This window comes from Canis lupus, chromosome 8, assembly GCF_003254725.2.
Source record: "Canis lupus dingo isolate Sandy chromosome 8, ASM325472v2, whole genome shotgun sequence".
In the NCBI taxonomy this organism is placed as follows: domain Eukaryota; kingdom Metazoa; phylum Chordata; class Mammalia; order Carnivora; family Canidae; genus Canis; species Canis lupus.
Window position 1 is genome coordinate 59,969,845 of NC_064250.1, and position 27,788 is coordinate 59,997,632.

A 27,788-nucleotide genomic window follows, 5' to 3' on the forward strand; every position below is an offset into this window, starting at 1 on the left:
TTCTTTTTTCCTGTTCCCTTCTGTTTCCCCTAAACCTGCCCATTGTGGAAGCTCTGGTGCTTTGACCCCTCCCTGTGGCTCTTCTTCCCCTTTGGTCAGGCCTCCACAGTCAGTAGGTATATTCCCTTAATTTCCCTAGTTCTGTCTCAGAAGGAGGAACTTGTCCTCTCTCAGGGTTACCTTCCACCCAGATGCCAGCTCCTCCCCCATTGATGAATACTAGAGCGTCATCCCCACACCTGTAGTTTTAGTCTCTGCCTCTCTCCTGGCTTCTCCTTTCTGCCTATCAAAGTGTTTAGATACTCTCCATCCTCGATTTTGCCCTGTCATCTCAGCGTTCCATCCTGCTTTGCACATAAGGGTATTTTCTTTCAAAATGTCTGACAGCTAAGCTCTGTGTATGTTGTATCTACTTCATTGGCACTTGGACATTCTTTTTGTTTCCATTAATTTTTCTTTTTCTCCATGGTGCGCATACAGTTTGAAGCATCTAGTTCTACGAGGCATATGAGTGACTACATTCTTTGTTTATTACTTCCTGTCCTGGTTTTTATTTCTGAGAGCCCTCTTGTTTCTGCATATTCTTTTGCTTATTTTTCACACACTGACTTTATTTCATGTATGCAATACTCTCTGTTATTTCTTTCTTTGAGGATATGAAAGATAATCTCGGATTATTCCCGTGTGCACCCTCCTCCCCACCCCGTCTTATTTTCTCCAAGTTGTTTGTTTCAGTTGTCTTTCATGACAGGTTTGCCTCAGATGTCTGGGGATCATTAGTTGTCTTATATTTATAAGTGGGACACTCAAAAAGCTGATTGGCATTCTGGGTTCATTAGGTTGGAGGGCTTTTGACTTCACATTTGAATACAGATTCTGGGAGGGTCATTTGTCTTTCTTAGGGGTACCCTGAGGTCACCGTCCTTAGGCTTTTCCTCTTGGACTGGTTAGCTTTTCCAAAGAAAGATCTTTCAAAGTAGTGAATTGGCTAAGTAAGTAATTAGGGGCTGAGTGAGGCACCTCAACTTTAATTACAATGTGATGTTTGCTTAACACCTCCTCCCTGATTTTTGGAATGGTACTTTCAATGTGGCTGGCGTCCCTTGGTCAAGAGACCCTCTGTTTTGACTTTTTTGAGACTCATAAGCTCTACTCTTCTCCAAGGGAGAAAATGATTAGAGGTTATCAGGGAATCTAAGTGCTTTTTAAAATTTTAATATTAAGTATACATTTAGCTTATCTTGTAGCACTATTCTGCCAAAGACCATGATGCTTCATTTGTAAGCCTCTCCAACATTGACCAACGGGAAAGCAAGGCTCCAATTATTCCAAAAAAACTTGAATATAGAGGTAGGGGAACAGGTATGGTAGGGATCAGAAATGAAGAAAACAGATTTGTAGTTTAGGAAGACAAAACTACTTCTGAAATGGACGTTTGAACATGCCTGCATTGGCCTTGTGACACCTCTGCCTCTTCCCAAGGTCCCTTGTGCTGCGAGTTTCTCGGCCTTTAGAGAATCTTGAGCTCCACATTGAATTGCTTCATTATTGGCTTAAGACTCAGCTTTTGAAGGTTTTATTTTTTCATTTTCAAAATGTAGTCTCCTTTTACAGTTATTTTTGAGTTTATTTTTGAGTTAATACAATTTTTACAGTTTATTTTTGAGTTAATACATTAACCCTTTATTGACATTTTAGTGGGGTTTTAAGAGGAAACTAAATGCATGGGTTCAGCCTGCTGTCTGTACCCAGGTGTCACTAACTCTTGCATCTTTCTGCTTCAGGTGATAACGCGAGCCTTGCAGAGTTGACTAGTGGCTCATGTGGAATGAAAAGCTGTCTTTTCAGTGCCTGCTTTTCTAAACTCTGTAGTGTGGGACATGTCATTACAATGTTTTCTTAAGTCTTTGTTTAGCTTCCAGAACTTCACTATCTCTGTTCTTCTCCTAATTCCATGTTCTCCTTTATCTCTTCCTCTCTTCCCATCCTACTTAAAATGTTAACTTTATCCCATATCCTACCCTTAGCATTATTTTCATTTCTTTTATATTCTCCTGAGATGCAAACTGATAGAACTTCTTTGCCTTAGAGGGCAGGGTGGTGAGAAGGAAGGCAGCAGCCTTGGACTAAATTCTGGACTCTCCCTTTGCTGGCTGGGAGCCCTCTGGGAGCTACTGAAGAGCAGTGAGTGGCATGTGGGTCTCCTGTAACGTAGAAGGGAAGTGTGCTTCCCAGCTCCCTGTGAGGGATGGCGGCACTGAACATGTGTACCTTGGTTCAGCACTTCTTTCACCTTGTTTGAATGCTGTTTCTCTTGTTACTCTCTCCTCTTAGTTCAACTTCTGAACATCTGAGAGCCCCACAAAGACTTCACACTAAATAAATCTAAAATTAAAATTTATCCTTGCTGCCTTTTAAATCCTCTCCATCTCCTGTCCTGTTTGCTGGATCCTGTTTCTCTTTTTCTGCTGTCCTCCATTTGCATCTCTCTTTACCCTCTCTGGTCCTTGCAGAGGAAGGCAGCTTTGCTTTGTTCCTGGGATGGGAGTTGAAAATGTAACTGCTGTGAAGTGCCTGTGCTGATGAAGTGTGTTCATTGTGTCTTCTCTCCCTCTTGTGTGGGTTCAGATAGGACAGAGGTTGAGAATCTTTTAATTCATAGCCTCATTGTCAACTGTCAAACTTAATGTTTTTCTAAAAACCCATTTGATCAGGTCATTTCCCCACCTGGAAACCTCTCCTGATTCTTTATGACTTATAGATCAGAATCCATACTCATTGACATTCTTTATGCCTCGGCTTTCCCTGCCACTCAGCCCACCACACACATCCCTCCACTTTCAGCACATTTCTCAGCAGGTCTTAGATTCCTCTTGTCTTATGAGAGTCTCTGCCTTTCTCCATGCAGTTTCCTCTGCTGTTTCTTGTCTGGCTCCCTCTCTTCCCTCTGGTTATTCCTGCGTATTCCTTTCACATCCGCTTCACATGTCGATCATCTTAGGCTTTGTCTTGATTCCCCAGCTGGAGTAGGTTTCCTGTATCCTCCCAAAACCTTGTTCTTACTCCTTTAGGGTTAGCTTTTAGTTTATGCTGTTCTGAAATTGTGTGTACATCTATTTTTCTATTTTTTTTTCTTTGTGTACCCAGCGCAGTGTTCAGTTCTCAGGTTTTTGGTTTGTTCAGTTAAATGAACATGAATGGACATCTTATGGATTTTGGTCTGTTATTTGCCTATTAACCTTAAGAGAAGCACAACTCATTGACTTTTGTCAGTTGATGGCATATTAATAGGTCATCCCTCTGGGCTCTTGGCATATTTTATAAAGTAGTCAGGCTTAAGCATATTATAGATGACATGAGCTGCAGTTATTTGCACTGAAGGTCAGTGTTTTCTTTGCTGTATTTTTTTTTTAAATGCCTGTTCATCTTAAATTCTTTTCCAATATAGTCTGCATAGAAATTATGCCAGGAGAATTCTTTTCATCAAGATGTGTTCTAAGTGACACTGTGCTAACTGAAGAAAACATATCTTAGAAAACTTTTTAAGCAGTCTTTGTATCATAGTTCTAGGGAATATGAGAATTTTTCTTTATATTTTTAGAAAATATTGTTGTACTTAGAGTAAGTTTATATTGTTCATGTCCCATTAGCTGCCTCACATAAGAACTTTCTGTACTGTAATCAGGGAGTGTTGATTAGAAGCCCTAGGTAATGGACCGTTAATGAGGAAAGGAATACCCTTGAAAAGATGTTTGGCAAAGAATTGCAGTGCTATTCCTGGGTAGAGCCGTTGGGATTTTTCTTTGAAAATAATTACAAATATATGAAAGATTGACATTCTTCTCACGTGTGTGATGTTGGGAATGCAAGGTATATTCAAAAGTAAACATTTATGGCCAATTTTTTTGGCTCAGATTACTATGACATGGAATCCATGGTCCATGCAGACACAAGATCATTTATTCTGAAGAAGCCAAAGCTGTCTGAGGAAATAGTAGTGGCATCAAACCAAGAGTCGGGGATGAAGACTGCAGATACCCTTCGGGTACTTTCAGGACACCTTATGCAGACACGGTAGATGGTTTCTTTTTCTTGTGTAGCTTTTTATGTTGATTAGCTAGTGCAGGTTAACCATTAGTTCCCCGCTTCCCTCCTCCCCATCCTAGCCCCCAGTGTAGAATGCTTTGAGTTAGTCATGAGGCCATGAATGGTAAGCCAAATTCAGTTTCCAGGAATTTCAGTTCATCTTTCTTGTTCAGAAATTCATTAACCTACAAATAAGTTGATGTATGATTTAGTTCTGTAAATAAGATTCTTTCCTTTAAGCACATTCAGGAAATGAAATGTAAAAGTCAGGTGATCAAAATCACGAAATCTCCACACAGAGAGTTAGATTGGGTTGGGCTGATTTTTCCCTTAGAAAATGGAATATTCTTCCCTTAGAAAATGGAATAAAGGAACAAACATACAGATAATAAAACCAGTGTAAATATAGAACTTTTGGCCATTGTGTTCTGAGCATAGATGCTGATTTTTCAGTTTATCCATGTAACCCTATGAAGATCAAATGGACGATGATGTTCAGGGTGGAGGGGATACTATCCTGAGTGCAGCCTGGAGGGTCGCTGGCGGTAATGCCACAGCAATTGGCCGTAGCTCTGGCGTGTTAGCGGAAGCCACCAGGGCTGTACCTGGAAGTCCTACTGAGTTTGTTTGGTGTTTTTCTACTGAAGAGACCACCAACAAGTAAGGGAGTGATAGTTCTGCTGAAGAGCACTGTAGGAGGCTCAGCGTTTTGTGTTTGTTTCCCTAATTCTATGGTATTTTCTATCTGTCTGGCAGAGATCTTGTACAACCAGATAAACCTGCAAGTCCCAAGTTTATAGTGACGCTGGATGGTGTCCCCAGCCCCCCAGGATACATGTCAGATCAAGAGGAGGACATGTGCTTTGAAGGAGTGAAACCTGTAAACCAAACTGCAGCCTCAAACAAGGGACTCAGAGGTCTCCTCCACCCACAGCAGTTGCAGTTGATGAGCAGGCAGCTCGATGACCCAAATGGTAGCTTTTTAAATGGTGTGTTGAGAGCTCAGATTTTCCCTTTCCAGGGTGCTGTCATTGTGCAGGAAATCTGGGACCGGTCTCTTTACCTGGAATGAATATTGGTTGGAGGCTTCGCTTTTATTTGTAATTCAGTAGTGGCTTTTTTTCTTTTCTTAGACAAAACAATGAGTTGCATTTGAGACTGTCCTGTGTGTGTTTCTTAGTGGGCTGCTGCTTCAGTGCTGTCATGGGGTTCACCTCTTAACCAGGCCTGCTAGAGGATGAACTATCATTCTTGCTACACTGTTTACTTTTTTCCTTTAGAAACTACACTTGCCCATAACAGCAAGAGTCTCTTCTAATTAACTTGACAAAAAATTGAATTTGGATTTTGATTCTTATTTTACCTCAGTGAAATTCCTTTGAAAGAAAGGAGTTTCTCACCTAATCTGTCCAAGATATTGCATGGAAGTTTAGTAAAGACCTTATGTTTAAATTAACTAGTATCAAAGCACATAGTATTTAGAAGTAGGATGAACTTTGTTCAGATCACAGCCTGCTTTTTAGGCAGATGACTCTATATCACTCACTCTTCTCTCCCTGGACCTGGTGTCAGGTGCACATACTGCTGCACATTTTTGTCTGTGACGGAGAATGGTAGTTGTGTACTCATATCTTGTAAAATGTTTAGAAACACCTTCATTGGGAGAGGAGACAGTTACTGAAATTTAAAAATGAATAGTATCAAAGAAAAAACAGTAATGGGGTTTTGATATTTTTGTAAGTTAATCCTCTTGGCAGAGACTTGAAGATGGATTCAGTACCTTTTTCAGTCACTAAAAAATATAGCCTGTAGTGGGGAGATCGGGAGTGAGTGAGGAGATTGTCGCACTGAATACTCTTTAGGCTGAGTTAATGTCCTCGTTTTGATTGGTGGAGGGAGGAGTTGACAGTCTGACCCTATCAAAAGGAAGAAAAAAATTTTTTTTAAAGATTTTATTTGAGAGAGAGAAGCATGAGTTGGGATGGGAGGAGGAGGCAGAGGGAGAAGCAGACTCCCTGCTGGGCAGGGAGCCTGATGCAGGGTGCTGGGTTCGACTCAGAACTCTGGGATCATGACTGGAGCTGGCAGCGGATGTCTGACTGAGCCACCTAGGCGACCCAGAAGAAAAAATTTTAAATGATAAAAGTGGCTGAGGATTGCCATAGTCCTACAGTACAGATTTCTCCCATTTGTCTCAAATGAGAGAAAAATTAGGGTCAGCTTTTGTTTGCATGCAGATGTGTGAGTTAGGCTTTACTGGTGTGTACGTCCTCACAGCGCCCCTCTGGAACATGTTAGACTTCTTGCCTAGGGTTCATGAGTTGTGGCCCTTCTGGAGGGTAGGGTGATGAGCGGCGAGCCTCCTGTACCATTGCTTTGATCTGGGACTCACTGGTTCACTGCTGCCAGAGGATGAAGCTTTGCCGAAGTTAGAGCATAAGTGAGGCCCGAGGGACTCCAAATAACAGTCACAAAGAGGCTCTGGTCTCCCCCCATCCAAGCAGGGAATTTGAAACTTCGTGAGTGCTTTTGCTGGCAAAAAGTCCAGTGTTTCGAGGCGGCTATCAGCAGCACTCCCTGCCTTCCCCTGCCCATTGAATGGCAGCACAGATTTTTTTCTTTTTTTTAAGATTTTTACTTATTTATTATGAGAGACAGAGTGAGAAGACAGAGAGGCAGAGATACAGGTTGAGGGAGAAGGGCTCCCTGCAAGGAGCCCAATGTAGGACGTGGTCCTGGATCCTGGGAATCATGCCCCGGGCCAAAGGCTCAACTTCTGAGCCACCCAGGGGTCCTGGCAGCACAGATTTTTGTAGCTTGTAGTAAAAAATGAATTTGCTTAATCTTAAACAAAAGTGTTAATGGCTTTTGAAGTAAATGTTGGGGAAAACCGGAATCAGACCTCTGTGTATATGATCTAACATTTCTAGTAGAAGGATAATGTTTCCTTGTAAAGTATTTAACTATTTTAATATTGCCCATGAGTATCTGCTCCCATTTTCCAACCGACCTGCACTTGGGTGTTCTGTTAACTTGTTTCATGTGGACTGTGTTCCCATGTATATACTGTAGACTAACGTGTGTTCCTTTGGAGGAGGGTAGGACGCCTTTCCACAGGCAGGATATCAGAAACCTTTAAAATTGGAGAAAACAACTCTTCCCGGTCATGCAGGATTTTATTGGCAATTAAGGATACTTTTATATCCTGGAGCTAAACAGTGACTACTATTTTAAGAGTAGGATGGAAAACTGTGTATCAGGCATAGTTTTACAGTAGCTCTTTGGTCCTCCTGTCTGGCTCCGGGACTGGGTTTGTGTCTTGTTCTCCTGCAGTGAAGACCGAGGTTGGGTCACTGGATCAGTATGTTCTCAGGATACCGCTACACTGTGAGGTTCTGACTGGTTGCCTACTTTGCAGTTTTGTTTCCTTCAGTCATAAAACTTCTAAGGAAGACGTTCTTTTCTTTTTGCATAGATAAGGAGACTTGACCACAGTGTCTAGCTCAGCTAAGCTACAGAGTCAGAACTGTCCGATCTCAGGCAAAAGGACTAGAGCAATGTGGTTGAAGTGATACTTGGTTTTATAATTACGAATGTGAACCCTACTATGTAATACCCATGATGGCTTTTTTTTTTTAATTTTTATTTATTTATGATAGTCACACAGAGAGAGAGAGAGAGGCAGAGACACAGGCAGAGGGAGAAGCAGGCTCCATGCACCGGGAGCCCGATGTGGGATTCGATCCCGGGTCTCCAGGATCGCGCCCTGGGCCAAAGGCAGGCGCCAAACTGCTGCGCCACCCAGGGATCCCCCATGATGGCTTTTTAAAATTTTTTTAAAGCTAGGGTGTCTTGGTTCAGAAGTTGAAGGTCATTATGGTGTTTGGACATGAATTTATTGGGCTATTCTGTTTCAAATATACATCGTTGCCAGTATTTAAACTTGTATGTCATGTAAAAAGGTTTTAAGCTTTCTCTGAATTGGGAGACAATCTGGCAACCTGGGGCCTGCTTTCCCACACACTGGTGATTGATTACACTGTCCTTGGACACAACCTTCAGAGGGAGTGGCAGGCAGTGAGCCCGTGGATGGTGCGTGCACGTGCTCTCCTGGCTGCTCTTACTCTCCTGGGTTTCCTCCACACCAAGGCTGTCTGCCTCTGATCATCTTAGACCCAGCCACACTCCCTGCTTGGTGATCTGCAGGTCCCTGGAGGTGATGGCATTTTGTGATCCATTTTAAGCAAAAATACTTTTCCTATTGATGTGAGTTTTTATCATCTGGACTTTGAACTGTGTATATACCTCAGTGGGAATGCTTTTGTGTATGATCCACTCATCATGGTGTCTGGACAGGAGAATTACTAGCTCACGTGTGTGTGTGTATGCGCGCCCGCGCTTAAGATTCACTTATTTGAGAACATGAGCAGGGGGAAGGGCAGATTTTCCACTGAACATAGAGCCCGATACGGGGCTTGATCCCAGGACCCCCGAGATCATGACCTGAGCCAAAGCCGGACACTTAACTCACTGAGCCACCTGGGAGCCTCATTTCATGTTCTTTCTCACCTTGTGTTTGCAGTTTTTCTTTTTATTGGCTCCCTACTTGGCATTCTTCCCTCTCATTTTAATTCAGCTCTGAAATAATATTGAGCACTGGGGCTTGGGGTGAGAACTTTGGCTCTAGTTGCAGCATCCCTGTCTGCTCTGCTTTTCACAGTGAGAACCGCAGTTGACTTCCTGGTGACCTTTTCTAACAGGCTCTTAACCTGTGTGAACCAGAGTATCAGACTCGTTTATTTTGTATGACTGTAGTAAACCTAGAAGATGTAAGATTTTAAGACTGAGTTTTAAATGTATTAAAGGTGCCATGTACTGAATCGATCATACTTCATGAGATATTTTTCTTTCCTTTTCTAGCTGAAATGAGTGAACTGAGTGTGGTCCAGAAGCCAGAAAAACTTCTGGAGCGTTGCAAGTACTGGCCTGCCTGTAAAAATGGGGATGAGTGTGCTTACCATCATCCTGTTTCACCTTGCAAGTGAGTAGCAACAAGCTGATTCTGATTTTCAGGTTAATTTCTAGATCTTAGAGCTTACTCCATTTGTTTTCTTTGAACAAGTTTGACTTGTATACCTGAATGCCGTGACACTTAACCATTGTCCCCAGAGTAGCACACTTGTGTAATAGAGGTGTGTGTTCCTTTGAGGGAGTGGGGAGGTGGGAGGAGGCTTCTCTGTACCCTTAAGAGATGTTTCTGTAACTGCCCTGCTTTGTATGTGTTGTTCATAGACCTATTCACAGCTTTTAAGGCACTGGGGAAAAACTAGTTACAGGTCATGACAAAACATTTTGGACTTAGTTGGCTGGTTCAGTGGCATGAGCTTTTGAGAGATGGCTTTTATATTTTAAAAATACGTGTATATTTTTTGGGCCCTAGAAGTGGAATCTCCATATTTTGACTTCCTTATGGAAGTTTTGATGTGAGAATAATTTGGATATACACGGAGGGAGACCACAGGATGAGTCTCTCTCTCGCTCTTTTTTTTTTTTTTTTTTTTTTTTTTTTAGTGGTGCTTTGCTGCACATATGTTATGCTCAGTATATTGAGTTTGCTTCATAAAATATTGCAAACATGGATCTTAAAGAGTAAGTGGTGTGATTCTTAACACAAAAAAAATCCCGTTGTCTTTCATGGTCGTGACTTAAGTTGAAAATCTTTTATTACCCTAGGCTTTGGAACAGACGACTGTGTCTTTTGAAATCTGGCCTCATTTAAAAATTGAGTTTCCCAGGGCACCTGCTGGCTCAGTCAGTAGAGCATGCGAATCTTGATCTCTGTGTTGTGAATTCAAGCCCCATGTTAGGCACAGAATATAGTTTAAGAAAAAATGGGAGTTTTCCTTTTTACGATACTGTGTTTCTCAAAACAAGTAGTGATGTAATGTAAGGAACCTTTCTACAAAAAAACGAATGATGCATTGAGAAGATTAAATGTGAATAATGTTTTTTGTTTTATAGAGCCTTCCCCAATTGTAAATTTGCTGAAAAATGTTTATTTGTTCATCCAAATTGTAAATACGATGCAAAATGTACTAAACCAGATTGTCCCTTCACTCATATGAGTAGAAGAATTCCAGTACTGCCTCCAAAACCAGGTTAGTGATCCTATTATGTACTACTAAATTTAGCTAAAAAAGGGAAAATGACATTTTGAGATTATAAACTGAGTTTAAAAGGAAAAAAAAAAAAAGGAATAATTTTAGAAATTATGTCAGAATCAATTAACCTAACCAGTCTTTAAAGAGTAGGCGTGCCAATTTAGGATCATTCTGAAGTTTTTTATCTAATGAATATATAGATTTTCTCGTTGTATATTAAAAATGGTTCTCATAAAAACATCGGATTGCATTACAAATTATTCTTCCAAATTTGATCAATCTTTGTCCTCGTTCTTGTCAGCAATCGCAACACCAGCACCACCTTCTAGTAGTCAACTGTGCCGTTATTTCCCTGCTTGTAAGAAAATGGAATGTCCCTTCTATCATCCAAAAGTAAGAATTTTCATTTTCCCAAAAATTATTAAAATTAGTGAGAAGTTTTCAATTCTGAGGCCTGGAAGAGCACTAGCAAATTGAAGGTCATGTGTGCCCATGGTCTTCCCCCACCTCTTCCCTGCCCCACATCACTGTTTTTGTTAGGGAGTTAACATTCCGGTCTTGAAGACCTCGAGTTTTCTTAGTTGCATGAGCTCCTATCTGGTCCTTTCGGGCAGGTCTGAAACTGAGGTTCGTATTCTGAGCTCTTAGTGAAACTCCTCTTTGCTTAGCGTTCCCATTCCTCTCTGCCCCTAAAAGTGTGGGTGGTTTGTGGAGTGTTTTTCCTCCCCACCTCATGTCAAACTGAGATGATGAAATCCAGTAGTGCTTGTACTGATGGTCTAAATCGTCTGTGTGCTAAAGATGGACGCATCTGCACTTGTTTATTTAATGATCAGAGTGAATGATCCCTCTGAACTAGAAGCCTGAAAGCTGCCTGAAAGGCCTCACTCCCCCCATCTGCGGTTGGGTGTCAGGGTTTCCAGGGCTCGGTGGATAGAGGGATGCTGGGCTGATGTGCAGGGTGGAGAGAGGTTTGTATTGTATATGCAAAGGTTCTTTTTGAAATTTTACTGTTATTCTTTGACTAGAATTTTGTGTCTGGGGGCAGGGGTGTTCATCTTTCCAGGTCTCAGTATTAAAATACTGTTAGACTGTATATATATGGTGCCATCATATGTTTGTCTCAAATTGCCTTGTTTTTATTTGCATTAGCTTTGCAAACATTGAGACTCTGTTGTTTGTATTTAGCACTGCAGATTTAACACTCAGTGTACAAGACCTGACTGCACATTTTATCATCCCACCATTACTGTGCCACCACGACATGCCTTGAAATGGATTCGACCTCAAACCAGGTAAAGATGAAAGAACAGCTTTTCTAATTGCCACATGTTCTTAAAATTTTTTTTTTAAGATTTATTTATTCATGAGAGAGAGAAAGAGGCAGAGAAGCTCGGCTCCATGCAGGGAGCCCAATGTGGGGCTCGATCCTGGGTCTCCAGGATCATGCCATGAGCTGCAGGCGGCGCTAAACCACTGAGGCACCCAGGCTGCCCTACATGTTCTTAAATTTACAAAGTATACAGATTTGGAGGAAGTGATCATTTTCTCACTTTTGGAAACTGTTGTTTCCAAATTTTGTTTTACCAGCGATTACTTATTCACCTCAATAATCTCCAGATTCGATTTACCTTCTGAATATGTTCTGCTCACAAATCTCCCATCAGTTTTCTTGGCATAAGGATGACATGTGTTGAAACTTTCCTAATCCTTTATGTAACTTATATATAATTATTGTTTTTTAAAAATCTGGTATTTGTTGTGTGAAAATACTCTTTTTAGGCAGGTATATATGGATGTAAAGCAGTTAATTTTTTTTGTTTGTTTATTCAGTGAATGACACTCAGTCCTCCTTGGCAGAAGATTGTGGAGTTTCCATCTACTGACGAAAATATTCTGCAGAACTTGTCAAATCTTTGAAACTTGGAATATATTGCTTTCATAATATGAAGTTTATTGCCTATCTGAAGTGTCTAATTTTTCAAGTTTGTAAGTTTATTAAGTGGTTTTAACATTGGGTGTTTTTTGTTGTTTGTTTTGACTCTGAAAAGACCATTTAAGGAAAAGCTGAATTCTATTAAAACATTTGAGGCGTGTTTGTACGCTACTATTTCAAGTATCAGCATTTACAATGTGGTGGTGGTGTCAGGATTGGGGCTACAGTGTCACTACTATGTATTTAGAGAGAGGAGCACTTTTATTCTAAAAAGTTGGATTGCATTCACTTTTCCGAAGGATTATCCACTGTGAAAACAGAAGAGTGGCCAAAGTGCAGAGGCAGCTTAAAACAGTCATTTGTTCCTTTTTAATTTTAAGTGAATTTAGTTTGAAAAGCATGATAATTAATACAGGCTGCTTTGTCTTACCTCCGGATAAAGATGGGTCAGGTAAAAAATAGAATGGCCAATGCAAAAAACGGTGAAGAGTTCCTTAAAATGCTTTCATTTACTATTAACATAAACATACACTTTTTAAATAAATATTTGGGGGCTGAATTATCACAAAATTATACAAATTTTTTTTTTTTTTTTTTTACAATTCTATATACAGAATGTATCAGAAAACAGACTTTAAACTCACAGGATTAGAGCTATACATATATTCTCACATTCTGAAAAATAACATTTTCAGAAATAACTCCACAGAAAAGTTTTTAAATGTAAAAATTGGATTTGAATAGTATATTTTAAATGACTGACTACAGAAATCAGATGGGTAAAACTGAAAAACAGGACTAAACTTTTGGACTATTGATTCAGTACACAGTTTTCTGTATGTGGTTTTTGAAGTAGTTAAGGCAAGAAGTGTCAGATGCTTTAGAAATAAATAACCAACGGATCACTGACCTTAAAGACTGATGTACAGCAGTTTTTTTTTAAAAACAAAGCTGAAAGTGGTTAGAACAGATTGAATTAATGCAGAAGATAGAAAGACTCAAACATTCTCAGGACCAAATTAAACTAACAACAAAAAGGTTCATGGACTTATTAGTTAGTTCTATACCCAAGGGATAACGAAACAGGAGTAAAAGTCCATGTTAAAGAGCATGAAACCAGCAGTCTATGTTGTGGCCGTTGCTTTTCTCTCGGAAGCAGAAAGAAAGAACCAGCTATGAAACCATCTATAAGTTGCACTTCGCGGTGCCAGTTCCTAAGACAAAAATATATGAAACCTTAGAAGAGGAACGACTGTGCACAGGAGAGGCTTGGGTGAAGTGAGCATCTTGCTTCATTCTAAAAAGCTGACTCCTTTGAATTTAAGGCATTTGTTCATTCCAGTGCTAAGTTTCTTCTGCAAAGATGTAGTTTAAGTTGTATTTCTAGACACTTAAGTGAACTTTGAGGGCCACTATTTATAAATGGCATTCATAATTCTACTACAGCAATGGGAAAAAGGGCTTAAGTGGTTTGGTTCAGCCGTTTTACAAGTCGGTAACATGCTAACATTGGATATTTTCTGCCACTTAATAAACAGTGCCTGGAAACACACTGAAGAGTTTAAGGTTGCCTTTCAGCTGCTGGGATTTCTGGGCAAGCTAAGGTTGACTGTAGATTAAGTTATCCAACAAATGTTTAAAATGAACCACTGTCAAAAAGCATCACCACAAGGGAGCGAGTTGCTGGCGGTGCCCGAAGTCTCAGGTGACAGACTGAGGAGCTTAGATACAGCACAAACATGTAAATCTCTGGGTTAAAAAACAAAACAAAACAAAAAAAAACCCACCACCACCACAGGGCCAACTCCTCATGACCTGTCTTGGTCACTCACCTCCCCTTCGCTGATGGTGGTATAATATAAACACAGTGGCTGTGGGAGGACTACCTGCACTCAACGTGAGCGAAGTGCTGGAGCTGACAGTCACAGGCTGGCTTCTCAGCTGGCCACGTGGAGGAACAGAGCTGCCGTGGAAGCACTTTTGTCCTATAGGGTTCACTTGCTTAAGGTTAGAATTAGCGTTTCTACCTGTACTAATGGAAATGGGATTTCTCTGTAGCCAAAAGCCGGCAAGCCTTGGCTCAGAAGGAACATCTGAAACTGCAAGAGGCTGAAGACAGGGCAGGGGGAGAGGGTGGTTCAGGGGAATATAATTTATTGAATGGCTTTTAATGATCTACACAGATAGAAATTTAATATTAGTGTACTCTAAAATTTGACTTCATTTAGGAGAATCCACCGATGTGAATATGATCTTATGTTTGAAGCTTCTTCATGCCTTAATCAGTCCTTCAGACACAGCTACTGCTCGGTACTCAGTCACCCGTCAGGCTCTCTGATGCCATTCAGCCGTTTTCTGTTGTTAGTATTTACAAGGTGTTGGGCATACAAAATAGATCAGGAATCTTCATGTCTGGTCAAACCAAACTTCCAGAAACCTGAAGGGGTCTATAATGCTACAAAGATAACACATTAAAATAAAAATTCATAGGACCGATAGAGCATCTTCAACTTTATCACACTTAGAAAAATATATTTTTAAATAGCAATCTACATAATCTCCAATCTTCAGGAAACTACAGACAGGCTAAACAGCAAATTCCTGAACGGCAAGTACTGATCTTTGGCAGCGTTAAAGTGAATAGGGATAAAGGTCTAAGTGAAGCCCTAATCCACCAACAAGGAATTTTAATGGACAAGTTTACAAGTGGACCTGTATTCATTCTTTTTGGAAGTCAGCCTATGGGGTGGCATACATCAGATTAGTTAATTTTTCCAGTAGAAAAAAAAAAAGCTATAAAAATTTTATTTCAAGAGCTACTAAGTTGTTTAACTTGGTAAATGTGACCTTGAACACTTCAGTGTTTGTTATATCACATCTTCAAATACTCAGTATGCTCTCCCAGTTAACTACTATCGCCTAAAACTTTAATTTGTACACCACTGGAAATGACTTCATTGTACTACTTTTTCATTAATGAAGCTATAATTGTGTTTCAGTTTTTCAGCTTAGAGGCTAGGACTTCTGAACAGAAAAGGATCGACAGCTCAGAAATGAAAATGTAGTGATCATATACTACTAACTTTGGATTTATTCCTGAATGTAAAACTGCCAGGAGGAAAATGTCCTTTATAAAAAGAGGTTTCTGGGTGCTTTAAGTAGCATTCTATTCTCAGTAAAGCTTGTGTGTATCTCCTTGGGGAAAACAATGTTTGCCTTTTAAAAACTGTGATCCTCTAGGGTGTGTTTCATCTCCTCATGTAAACCACAAGGATAAAATAAGTCATTAAATAATGAACCTTGGAAATAAAATATAAATTCTAAAAAAGAAAACGTTTTGGTAAAGAGAGGATGAAAATGACACAAGTCGAGTTTTTAAGGTTGTTTTTGAGAAGTGCTGTCTCTTGAACGTCCCTAGCAGCCCTGCCAAGTTTGCACACACTCCCAGAATGGGGGGCTGGCTTTCACGGAGTACGTACTCAACCCCTTCTGGAAGTAACTATCTGGCAGTGAATGGATTATGGACAGTTAGCCAGTGCATACAGCAAACAGTCTGAACTTATCTGTCTTCTATTGTGATGACTCTGGGCATTTGTCCCTGTTACAACCCTAAATTAGCACCACTTGCCCACGCAAGGTTTGGTTCTGTTTTTTTGTTGTTCCTCTTCTGTAATTCTGGACTCTCAAGGCTGTTCGTTACATGGAGTCTACTCAGCATCCATAGCTTTCAGTGAGGCATATGTACACACTTCCAGACAAATAAACTGCAATCCAAAAAAAAAGTGAGTTCATTATATTTCTAGATTTTCAGAAATTTAATGAGCTTTCAAATCATACCTATGTAAAATTTTTCATTAACTCCTTTTATTTTGTACTTCCATAGTTTGCACCTCCACCCCCAGGCAGCCACCCTGTTATCTACCTTACATGTTGCTGACTCAGAGTCTACAATATACTGATGTGAAATCTCTTACTACCTCATGAGAGATGGTCTGCTCTTTTTTGGGCTGAGAAAGCTACCAACCTGCAGTCATCCCCTCCAGCACTGATGACATGTCGATCACCGCTGGTAAATCGAATATTTGTCACATGAGGTGAATGACCCAAGAACCTTTTGTGCTTTGCCTGAAAAGCAATGAGAAACAAAAGGGCTAATCACAGCTTTATTAGGATAGTTTGCAAAGATGGGGTTACCTGCAGGCATGGGGAGATAATCTCTAAAAGCTTTTATTTTTATTTCAGAGTAAGGGATTAGTAAATTTCAAAAAACATTTTAGGAACCTGTATTAAAAAATGTCTCCAAAATCAGGAGACAGTAACATATTTAGCTATTAAATTATGGGGAAAGAGGTACTAATCTAAGTTGCTAGTAAAACTACATAAAAAAATTAAAGCAGACTTACAAATTTTTCAGGACACGGGAAGTCAAATAACTTAACCATGCCAAAGTCATCTCCTGTCACAAGGCTGATTCCTGAATGAGATACGCAGGCACAGTTGACATTGGCTTTCTCAGCGTGTCTGGACCAGATTCCCATGACTTCATCCCCTAGAATACTAGAGGGAAGGAATAAAAGAAAATCCATCATAGCAAACAGATGAATTACCAAAAAAGTTTTTTGGTAATTCGTCTCTACATCTCTACTTAATATGTGATTTAAAATTAAAAGATGCTTATGCTTTAGGAATTTAAGTTTTAAAAATTAAAAAATTGGCTTCTCATGGTTACCTGTTATACAGCAAACTTAAAAGGTCCCATTTCTAATAGCTTCAAGATGGCATTTAGATAATGCAATTGCTTCATAGTACCCAGTACGTGGTTTTATTGCCTATGATTAAGCCTCATGTGTTAAGGAAAATACCAGGGCATCTTTAAAGGCTTTTAACCTTGATAAAAGCATGCGAGTGTGTTCAGTGAAGAGGAATCCCAGCTGAGCCCATCGTTCTTTCTTAGGAAGAACTCAAGATAGGTAATAAACTTAAAACTCAATTACTACTCCCCAGCGGGATGGCTCTATTCAGAAGTAGGATTTTCCAGTCTTCCTGACTGACCTTTGGTCCTTACCTAGTCCACGTAGCCCAAGTGATCCTGTCCATGGTGGCGTGGTCCATGACGGGTTTTCCTGAAGGCACTTCATAGACCTGCCGTTTATAGCAACCAGTGGAGACCTTTTGTGGTATTAAAATGGGACGAGAATTCCATTACGTGACTGACATCAGAAGGCCATGGGATGCTAGCAAAATGTGCTCTTTGATTTACATTTCTAACATTAACAACGACTACAAATGTCTGTTAGAAAAAAATGGAGAGGAGGACTGATGGGGATAGGCTGTTAATGCAGAAACAGTGAAGCATAAAAAAGCAAGAACTTGGAAAGCTCTGGAACTCCAGTGTTTTCAGGAAGTTCTTGCCCAACGTGGGGCTTGGACTTCAAGACCCCAAGATCAAGAATCACAATAATAGGCCTCCTCAGCCAGACGCCCCTGGGCTGGTTGGTTGTTTTGAAAGGTTTTAAGTCCTCCCTCCACACCCAACGTGGAGCTCAAACTCACAACTAGGAGATCAAGAGTTGCATGCTCTGCCGACTGAGCCAGCCAGGCATCCCTAAAACTTAAGAGGTTTTATTTTTTAAAGATTTTATTTATTCATGGGAGAGACAGAGGCAGAGACACACAGGCAGAGGGGGAAGCAGGCTCCCTGCAGGGAGGCCAATGGGGGACTTGATCCCAGGACCCCAGGGTCATGCCCTGAGCTGAAGGCGTGCTCTACCACCAAGCCACCTGTGTAGGCCCCAAAGTTAGCAGGTTTTTTTTATATATATATACATGTATTTTTTATTGGTGTTCAATTTGCCAACATCTAGAATAACACCCAGTGCTCATCCCATCAAGTGCCCCCCTCAGTGCCCGTCACCCAGTCGCCCCACCCACCTCCCTTTCTACCACCCCTAGTTCGTTGAAGTTAGGAGTTTTAAACGCCTCCACTGACAGTCTAGGAACCTAGTGTGGACTGGGTTTATAGCGTCGGTACTGTACCTGGAGATGTCTGCTATCTGCAGAGAAGTCCATCTGAATGACAAAACTGGGAATGTCTCTGCAGTAGCTGATTCTGTTAAGGGTGGGGCCCAATGTTAGGTCGTAAAAGTCCACCGAGTTCTCACTAGAGCCAACGGCCAGAAACCGGGAATCTGGACTAAATCTGGAGAGGTAATAAAAACATGACAGACGCATCAGATCACATGGAATTGTATAACGTTTCAGACCAGTGACTTGCTTGCTTTCTTCCACCTTTCAAAATGGGTGTGCTCTGGCCTCACATAGATTCATCTGACACCGCTGATTGTGTATACGGAGAGAATATAGTATGTGTTACATAAAACAAAAATCTTATATTTTCCTTCAATTTTAGGTAGCTCCTGAATTTACATCTGATTTCTTTAAAAATAAGTTTTGAGCTTGTTAAGCTCAAAGTAGCTTATAAGCTACTAATAAATACGTAACTCTTAAGTTACACAACACCGAATTTACCAAGGTAGGTAAACTGGTATCTGGACACCTGGTATCTTCACAGCAAAAACACAGACCAGCTTCATTCAACTCAGGTTAGCAGGGGAAGGGACACTACCTGAAGCTTAGAGGTTATCGTAAGACACATATGTGTCTTGTGGTCATGGGAAATAGGGGACAATTCAGTTGAGCTTCTTTAGGGAAACTGGGGGCCTGTAAGAGGTTTATATATTAAAATTTTGAGGAAGGTTTCATATGTAAAAGAGTTTTACTAATGAGTGCAAGCTTTTGACAGAACGGGATTCACTAACTGATCTTGACCACACCGAAGTACTCAGTAAATGGCAGCCACTGTCTCAATGAACTTAGGCACTGGACCAGAAAGGATCAAGAAAGGGCTTATTTTTAGTTTAGTTTTTTTTTTTTTAAGATTTTATTTATTCAGGGATCCCTGGGTGGCGCAGCGGTTTGGCGCCTGCCTTTGGCCCAGGGCGCGATCCTGAAGACCCGGGATCGAATCCCACATCGGGCTCCCAGTGCATGGAGCCTGCTTCTCCCTCTGCCTGTGTCTCTGCCTCTCTCTCTTTCTCTCTCTGTGACTATCATAAATAAATAAAAATTAAAAAAAAAAAAGATTTTATTTATTCATGAGAGAGACACTGAGGCAGAGACACAGGAAGAAGCAGGCTCCCTATGGGAAGCCCAATGCGGGACTCGATCCCAGGACCCAGGAATCATGACCTGAGCTGAAAGCAGACACTCAACCGCTGAGCCACCCAGGCGTGCCCCCCATCCCCGCTTTTTTTTTCTTCTTAAATTTTATTTTCGAGAGAGAGCAAGCAAGTGAGCAGGAGAGGAGCAGAGGGAGATAGAAACTCCAGCAGACTCCCTGCTGAGCGTGGAACCCAGTGCAGGGCTGGATCCCAGGCCCTGACATACAACCTGACCTGAAACCAAGGGTTGGACACTTAACCGACTGAGCCACCCAGGTGCCCCTAGGTTCAAGTAAAGTTTAGTTTGATTCAGACTTGGGTACAGATGTTTGATGAGTATTAATTTTTTTTTAAAGATTTTATTTATTTGAGAAAGAGTTGGGATGGGCAGAGGGAGAGAGAGAAACAGGCTCCCTGCTGAGGGAGCCCAACGAGGGGCTGCATCCCAGGACCCCAGGATCACGACCTGAGCCAAAGTCAGACGCTTGACCCAACTGAGCCACCAGGGTGGTGCCCTGACGTGTACTGACGAAATGAGTGATTATATATTCCATTGAGAGCTGGGGTTATAACTTTAGTTTCCAGGCTGACAACTCAGGATGAATGGCTCTCCTTAGTACAGTGGACATATTCTTGGAAGGACATGTTCTGTGGTACTTACTCCAGATATTCCCTGAATTCATGTGGCACTGTGGTTGGTGTCACTGGGTTGATAATTTTAGCAAGCAGTAAATAAGTATAAAAGAGCCACATTTCAGGGTCCAATTTCTGATGTCTTTAAATGCGACAGGCATTAAGGACCTGTTTTAAAATGTAACCTGGGTCATTTAAGAACATATATACTAAAAATTCTATTCCATTTGTTGACTAACCTGATATCATGGATTGCACATCGTCTGTCTCTCTTCTTTCCCCATATTTTTAGAGAGCTCACCAGTAAAATAATAAATTCTCCATTTTTCATTCCAATAGCCACCATATCCCCTTCAGGGCTGTAGCACACGGTACGAGCAGCATGTCCCAAATTCACTTTGTTTAACATCTTCTGCGTAAGAACCAAGAGTTATAGAGAACTACATTAAATAGAGTGCTTAAAGTAAACCGGTTTCTCTTCAAAATTCTCAATATAATTCTCAAATAGTTCTTCACATGTTAACAATTTAGGACTTCCATGCTCCTTTAGAAATTATAACTGTAAGAAAGAAAACTCTGTACCTACTTTATCAGCAATATCCCAGAGTCTCACTGTCCCATCTTCTGCAGCAGAAAGGAAAAAATCTCTGGAAGGATGTGTCACCAGTCCCCATATGGGTCCATCCACATGGCCATTAACTAAGATATTACATGCTGCATTTTTCTCTCCAACTTCAATTATCTCAGCGTTCCTTGTCCCAACTAGGATCTTGCCCTGAAACACAAATGGGACCCAATACATTTACTGTGATACAAAATCGCTTTCAATAACAGGAAGGACCCTACTGACCTCCTTTCAGAGAACTTTCTGCTTTGCATAATCTAGTAGCAAGCCAGTCATTAGCTCATGTGGTTTTCTTTGACTAGAGGCAACCTGCAGGAGCACTGGGCTGGGCTGTATGTCAGAGTCCAGGCTCTAAGATAATACACCTGACTTTTCTAGTCAAAGTTTTGACTTTGATTCTATTTTATCTGAAGATCTCCAAAGAGGTGTAAGTGCACTGGGATACAGGAAGAAGTACTGGATTTTAGTTAAAAAGTAAGTATAAATAAAGGTAAGCTTGACTAATAAATATATGGACTGAGGGTAATACATGTATATGATTTATAAATATGCTTATTGCAAGTACATGCATGAGCCAATTTTTTTAAAGGAACGGATGTTTAAAAAAAAACAAAACCAACCAGAGGGGGGTGCCTGGCTGGCTCAGTTGGCAGAGCAAACGACTCGATGTCGGGGGTCATGAGTTTAAGCCCCACATTGGGGGTAGAGTACTTTAAAAAAAAACAAAAAAAAACCAAAAAGAAAACAAAAAGATAGCTGCTCTAATCAAAATGAGTCAACTGGCAAGAAAATTTCCTTCTGCCCTCCACAGTTGAATTGGCAGATTCAAGAACTATGGAGGTAAATCGACTTTAGGCAGAAGTGCAGCTTCCTGCCGTCTGCCTGGTGCCGGTGTGGACCACACGGCAAGCAGCGGAGGCAGAGGCCAGCCAGCAAGCAGACTCATCCTTAGATTTCATCAAGTTCCAAAGGGTTAGACAACCCCAAGAATAACTGTCCTCTACTTCCTGCTGCACCATAATGGCTCAAGGAACATCTTACTTTGCCTCTGCACACAGAACGAACACAATCAGTGACTTGTCCTGTCTCGAGCCTGAAAGCACGGCATCGCCTCAGCTCCTGATCCCACAGTTTGACTGCTCCTCCTTCTTTCGACCTAATAACAACCCAAACCAAAAGGAGCATTTGTTATTAGCTATTCCAAATAATTTTTGAAATCCTGAATTATAAGCAGAATAGTGAAAAAAAAGGCCATGATATTCACTTTTTATAGCAATTTTAAGATACACTGTATTCCAGTTATCATGTTTAAGCAGATTTTACTTTACTTTTACTTCATTTTCCTGACATGAGCATAATCTTATTTAGCTCCCACCTCCCATATGATTAAGGCAATGTGTAAAATGATGTATAGCGTTAACATGATAATGAGAACGTGAGCCTAGATATGCGATCAGAGATGCTACAGCCACGGCTGAAACCCGCACTGAAAGTGCGCAGAGAGGTGCGGGCTGCAGGGCTGCGGGGACCCCAGCGCCAGAGCAATATGGAAAAGACAGGATACAACCCACTTATGGTTTTTCACTTGGAAGAACTGAAAAGGGTACAACTTTATTTTCTGTAAGATGAACTGTTTTGTCTCAGGACAAAAACATGCCTGTGCACCGCAAGAGTCTTCCTTCACGTGGGAGACAAGAGCTGCTACATTTGTGTTTCATATATGTGTCTCCACTCAATCCTGACTGGAAAGGTTCTTACTTCTTGGACATGGAAACACCACATTTACTGGAAAGGACTATGTTGGCAGAAAAATCTATTCTAAGTATTTAGCTCCTCAGAGGTTTTCAAAGCGAAACTCAGAAAAAGGCCTTTCCTCAGACTTAAATTTTGAAGCCTTGTATTACATGATTTTTTTTTAATTATTATTTATTTATTTATGATAGTCACACAGAGAGAGAGAGAGAGAGAGGCAGAGACACAGGCAGAGGGAGAAGCAGGCTCCATGCACCAGGAGCCCAACGTGGGACTCGACCCCGGGTCTCCAGGATCGCGCCCTGGGCCAAAGGCAGGCGCCAAACCGCTGCGCCACCCAGGGATCCCGTATTACATGATTTTATGTAACAAGTTTGCCTCAAGGAAAAGCAAACAAGGCATTTAGTTTGTAGCACCCCCTCGTCCTCTTCTGAGGCGGCAAGCAGTAGGCACCCTGCCCATCAGTGTCCGTTTGGACAAAAGACAAGACAGAGGGCAGCCAAGGTGCATCCTGTGTTTGAGGGCAAAATTCTTCCAGCAAATACTTGTACAGGATACAGACATTAAGATCAGCTCTCTGCCTGCACCATAACTACCTCGGAGAAATTCTCAGCCTGATTGTTGGGGTCTAGGCTTCTCCACAACATGAAAAAAAATTTCAAGTGACTTTGGACCACAAATTAATAATCAATACGGCAGCATGTAGGAGGCAATAAAGGCGAAGCACAGGAGGAAGTTGTTCAGATAGGACAACGTGTCTGGCCTAGAAAACACTGGAATAACGAACTGCAAACCCCAGGCAGCCCCCGACGCACAAATGCACGCACAGTGAGGCCATGCACAGGAGGAGGACTCACGGCCTTTCCTTGCCGCCGGTCACGATGAGTCCGTCCCGCAGGGTGGTGTACATGGCAAACACGGGCCCGTTGTGAGCTCTGGCCACGATCCTACACAGTATGTGATCTTTCCACACACAGACATCTCCACTGATGGTACCTGTAAACGTCAAGTTATTCTGAAAAGGAGTGGGGAAGGGGGAGACAGACTCATCAAAAGTTCAAATAGAGATGAAACAGACGCAATTCTCTACTGTAGCAGGGCCTACCTCCCAGACGGCACGGTGGGGCGAGGCTGGGGCCACAGTGGGCCGGAGCCAGAAAACCCCAACTCGAGGCCTGGCTTCGTCAGGGCCTGCTGTCCTCCTCTGCTGCAAATTCACTGGCCTAGCCTCCTTGCACAAGCCTTGGCACTTCTAGAAGAATCAGCTTTTTCACGCTGATAAAGCTTGAGGGAGTTCAGCTCTCTGTCCCTTAAGTCTAAAATATTATCATTCTGGTTTATATGGTCCCTGTGGGCTGCTTCCCTCCAGCTGCCCAAGGAATAATGTGCAGTCATTAGTAATGGGGAGTGCAAAGAAGGGTAGGAAGTGAAAATAACTTTCCATGAGATCTGATAAAGTATTTTGTCACAGAAAGTAAAACCATAAATAGAGCAAAGTTGTGGGAATTTTTAGATTTGACTAATTCATGAAGTTACATATATAAAATTAACATTTGCCATGACTTCTTAAAATCAAAATAGCAAAGTCAGTGAGATACAAAATAAGATAAATTGGATAAGTACCAAAAGTAATAGAGCTTCAGATCATTCTGAGAATTGCAATTCTGATCTAGTTCATTTATGTGGAGACTGGAGAAATTAAATTCTGCATATTTGCTATTTTCATCCATTTCAGTTTCACTTTTAGAGCAACTGGTACAAGATCTTTCACCAGAAACAGCATGGAGAGAAGCGTTAGGAAAATTTTGAATTACAACAAAACAAAGATTTTCTTTAATCTTTTTGAAAATATTATATAGTTGGTATGTTTATTTCCCTACAACAATTTTTTTAAAGTTAGTCTCTACCCAGGATGTGTGGCTGGAACTCTGGACCCTGTGATCACGAGTCCCAGGCTCTACCGACAGAACTAGCCAGGGCCCCTCCCTACAACAATTTAATGTGACTTCAAATTCCTCAGCATTTACGTATTTTCTTTGTACTTCATATTTGGATGACAATAATGACAGTTGTCATCTGGAAGCATCATAATCCATGCCTTATCTGCAATTAGAAAGTAAGTGCTTCAGGTGTAAATACCAGTATTTTACTTCCCTTGCTCTTTTACGGCCCCGAGCCAAACAAGATGCCCAAAAAGACCTAAATTGGACATCAACCCATCTCAGTAAACACTCTGACTGCACTGCTGCTTCAAACATGAGTGAATTATGACTAATATTTTACTCTTCAAGTTTATTTTCTTTTGGGAATGGGCAACTGGCTACATAAGGAATTTTATACATGAAGAAAGTTAATCTACACGGACAAATTAAATGTCAGAAGCATTTGAATATGCGAGTTCTTCTTCTGGAAAGGAATTACTGATCTTATATAATGAACGCCCAAAATGTTTAATAGAAGTTTGACATGGTATGACCAAAGTTTTCAATATTTCCCCCCTCAAAAATGTGTGCTTAAAGGTTCTAAGAGTATAATTTTCTTCATGTATTACGTACCCAGATAAACACGTTAGTAAGGAAATCCACTTAGGTTTCTGATGCACCAAAGGATTTAAAAAGCCTGGCCAGGGCGCAGGGTATTAGAGGAAAGAGATGTGGATTGTGAACCACCAGCCCAGATGGGATGGAGGAGGGGAGGGACAGCTCTCTCTAGAACACTCCCTGTGAAGGCCAGGAACTGTGTTCTCTTTCCTCCTCGGTGAGCGGTGAGTGCACCGGCCCAGAGCACTTCCAACTATGTGCTAAGCAGTGAATTAAGATGATAGCAAAAAAGGAAATCCTAAACCCAAGTACCACCTTACATAGAAGAAAATTACATTTCTTGATTCATCTTTCCATATTCTGACAAATCTCTAGGATTATGAGGCACTACCAGGAGGGCAGAAATTTTAGGAGATTTAGGGTGACAGTTACAAGATTAAGGAAGGCTTTTAAGAATGCCAATGGCCTAAAGACTCAAATATTTCATTATAATTCTTCTCCCTCATTAATGTTCTCTCCCACTCCCAGATTTCTGAAAGTATCAGATTACTTCTATCAGTACAGGAAGGTGAAAGCATGCATGACCAGGACGTATGCAACAATTAGTGGGTCCCAATGCCACTGAACGAGGTTATGGTGGCTTATCTATCTAAAGTAAGTAAACCCAAAGTAGTCCATTTTCCGTAATTCTGAGATACACTAGCACAGGCATTTCAAGAGACATACTGCACCAAATGCCACAGCGAGCATGGTCTGCATCCGGGCATCCTCCACTGCGCTCAGGAGCCCTTTTTTGCTAAGAAGAGCCCTTCCGGCCAGTGTCCAGAACTTCACGTGTTTGACTCCCACAGAGACAAACTGGGAATCTGAATCTGGTCGGAATTCTGCCACAAAAATACGTTGGTTGTGACCAGCTCTGCTGGCAATTTTGGCACCTGACAAAAAAGAGACAACAGAATTATCAAGGTTAGTATAGGAAGCTAATTGTTACAAGATTAAGCAGTTATTCATATAGTTCAAAAACCAAATACTTCTAAGGGGGCATGTCCCTTGCACGGCTACCAGCAATCACAGGACAACTGCCTGGGGAGAGGGTCCTTTCACATATTTTCTCAAGGGATATGTGTGTCAATGGGAGCTTTATTATCACAGAAGGGCCATCCTTGATTTTGGGAATCACAGCTTACCTTCTTCTGTGTGGCTCTGTGAACTTCACTTTTTATGGCAGCTATATATATAACTGAAGAGTTTTGTCTAAAGTGCAAGTAATATTACCTTATTGATCTTTATTGTCACTTACAATATACTTCATTTCTGATCTTATTACCCTCCATAACAAATCAAACAATAATTAGCAAAGAGACTTACATATGGTTTCTTACTGAAAAGAGAGAGCAGTAAATCATGTGTAGTATTAATAACTTTCATTAATTTATGTTTTGTGAGCTTCTTTCACTGAGTTTTTAAAGTGGAACATACCAACAGTAACATCAACTGTGTACTGTGTATTGTGTAGGGCTGAAATGAAAAATGATTTCAATCACCAAGTTTAGGCAAATATTAGAGAATGCACATTACCCTAGTATTCTTATTTTTAAAAATTATGAAGGAAAAAAGAACCCTACCTTCCTGCCATCTCCAAATGGTAATAGTATGTTCTGGGTCTAGCCCCACAGACAGCAAGAGTTTTCCAGTAGCACTGAAGCTGACTGAACACACGCCCTTTGAATGGTAGCATCTCAGTATAGATAAAGTCTGCTTGTTCACTGCATCCCAGATGTGGATGGAAGGAGCTGTAGCTAAATAAACATAAAATCCAAAAGTTGTATTATGCCTATTATAAATGTTTCCATTTCCGTAGCTGATGCATATTTTCTGAAACATGGAAAAGTCTGTACCAAACGAAGACTGTGTACTTAAAAATAGCTCAAAACTAAGACCCCCCCCCCAAAAGAAACAGATTCATAAACACAAAGAGCTGATAGTTGCTAGAAGGTAGGGTGGTAGGGGGATGGACAAGATGGGGGAAGGGGTGGAAGACAGAGGCTCCTGGTTAGGAGTAAATCATGGGATGAAAGACAACATGGGGAGCAGGGTCAGTGGTGCTGTAATGGCATGGCATGCCGGTGACAGGTGTCAGCCACACTCATGGTGAGCACACAACGTATTGTCCAGTCATGATACCATATGCCTGAAACTTGTGTAACACAATGTGTCAACTATACCTCAATTAAAAAAAATAAATAAAAGTAAAGAAAAAAAAAGAAAGAGGAAGGAAAGGAAAAAGTACAGGGTACTTATTCAGGCAATAGTTCAAATTGCACTTTTGAGAAAATAACACTTAAACAAGAAAATAAGGCAATCACAAACCTTAAACTACTAAAAAATAATGCACGTTTTACATGTGTTAAATCTTTATGTAATTATGTGGAGAAATATACAAATATACAATAATTAAAAATCAGATTATATTCAGTTATCTGCTATCTTTGTTACTGAACATTAGTTATAATGTTATTCAATATCTTATGTTATTTGAAGGAGAGATGAAAAGCAAGCATAAATTGAGAAAGGCAGCGGGTAGGACTCACCTGAATAGATATGAAAAGAAATTTTCAACCATATAGACAGAGATTTGGTAAAAAGCTAAGTTCATATCACTTTATAAGACAGTGTTGTTTTTTAAAAACAGGATTTCAGGGAAGAAATAACACTGCTTATCTTTTATTTTTATTTATTTTATTTATTTTTCAAGATTTTTTTTTATTAAAAGAAAAATTGTTTTAGTAGGCTCTACACCCAACATGGGGCTTGAACTCATGACCCCAAGATCAA

The 27,788-nt window shown here is 40.8% G+C and overlaps 2 protein-coding genes across 17 annotated transcripts in view; one reads left to right on the plus strand and one right to left on the minus strand.

Moving 5' to 3' along the window:
* Positions 1-13,735, plus strand: part of ZC3H14 (zinc finger CCCH-type containing 14) — a 55,133-nt gene extending 41,398 nt beyond the window's left edge. For 2 of the 5 annotated variants that reach the window (XM_025443616.3, XM_049113396.1), the window contains 7 exons: positions 3,915-4,074; positions 4,843-5,075; positions 9,007-9,127; positions 10,108-10,244; positions 10,549-10,640; positions 11,436-11,542; positions 12,081-12,363. In XM_025443616.3, coding sequence (XP_025299401.3) covers positions 3,915-4,074; positions 4,843-5,075; positions 9,007-9,127; positions 10,108-10,244; positions 10,549-10,640; positions 11,436-11,542; positions 12,081-12,087 — 857 coding nt within the window. In that variant the 3' untranslated portion in view covers positions 12,088-12,363. Of the gene's footprint in view, positions 1-3,914; positions 4,075-4,842; positions 5,076-9,006; positions 9,128-10,107; positions 10,245-10,548; positions 10,641-11,435; positions 11,543-12,080 lie in introns of all 5 variants that reach the window. The other 3 variants (XM_025443617.3, XM_049113395.1, XM_025443619.3) reach the window with 3 other exon arrangements.
* EML5 (EMAP like 5) overlaps positions 12,530-27,788 on the minus strand; it is a 183,566-nt gene continuing 168,307 nt past the window's right edge. For 4 of the 12 annotated variants that reach the window (XM_049113388.1, XM_049113387.1, XM_049113385.1 and 1 more), the window contains 11 exons: positions 26,579-26,752; positions 25,680-25,888; positions 23,271-23,428; positions 21,703-21,817; positions 20,623-20,811; positions 20,276-20,448; positions 18,220-18,382; positions 17,249-17,352; positions 16,587-16,740; positions 16,208-16,308; positions 12,530-15,947 (listed from right to left, as the gene is read on the minus strand). In XM_049113388.1, coding sequence (XP_048969345.1) covers positions 15,911-15,947; positions 16,208-16,308; positions 16,587-16,740; positions 17,249-17,352; positions 18,220-18,382; positions 20,276-20,448; positions 20,623-20,811; positions 21,703-21,817; positions 23,271-23,428; positions 25,680-25,888; positions 26,579-26,752 — 1,577 coding nt within the window. In that variant the 3' untranslated portion in view covers positions 12,530-15,910. Of the gene's footprint in view, positions 15,948-16,207; positions 16,309-16,586; positions 16,741-17,248; positions 17,353-18,219; positions 18,383-20,275; positions 20,449-20,618; positions 20,812-21,700; positions 21,818-23,240; positions 23,429-24,036; positions 24,178-25,679; positions 25,889-26,578; positions 26,753-27,788 lie in introns of those variants that run through there. The other 8 variants (XR_007412490.1, XM_049113386.1, XR_007412491.1 and 5 more) reach the window with 8 other exon arrangements.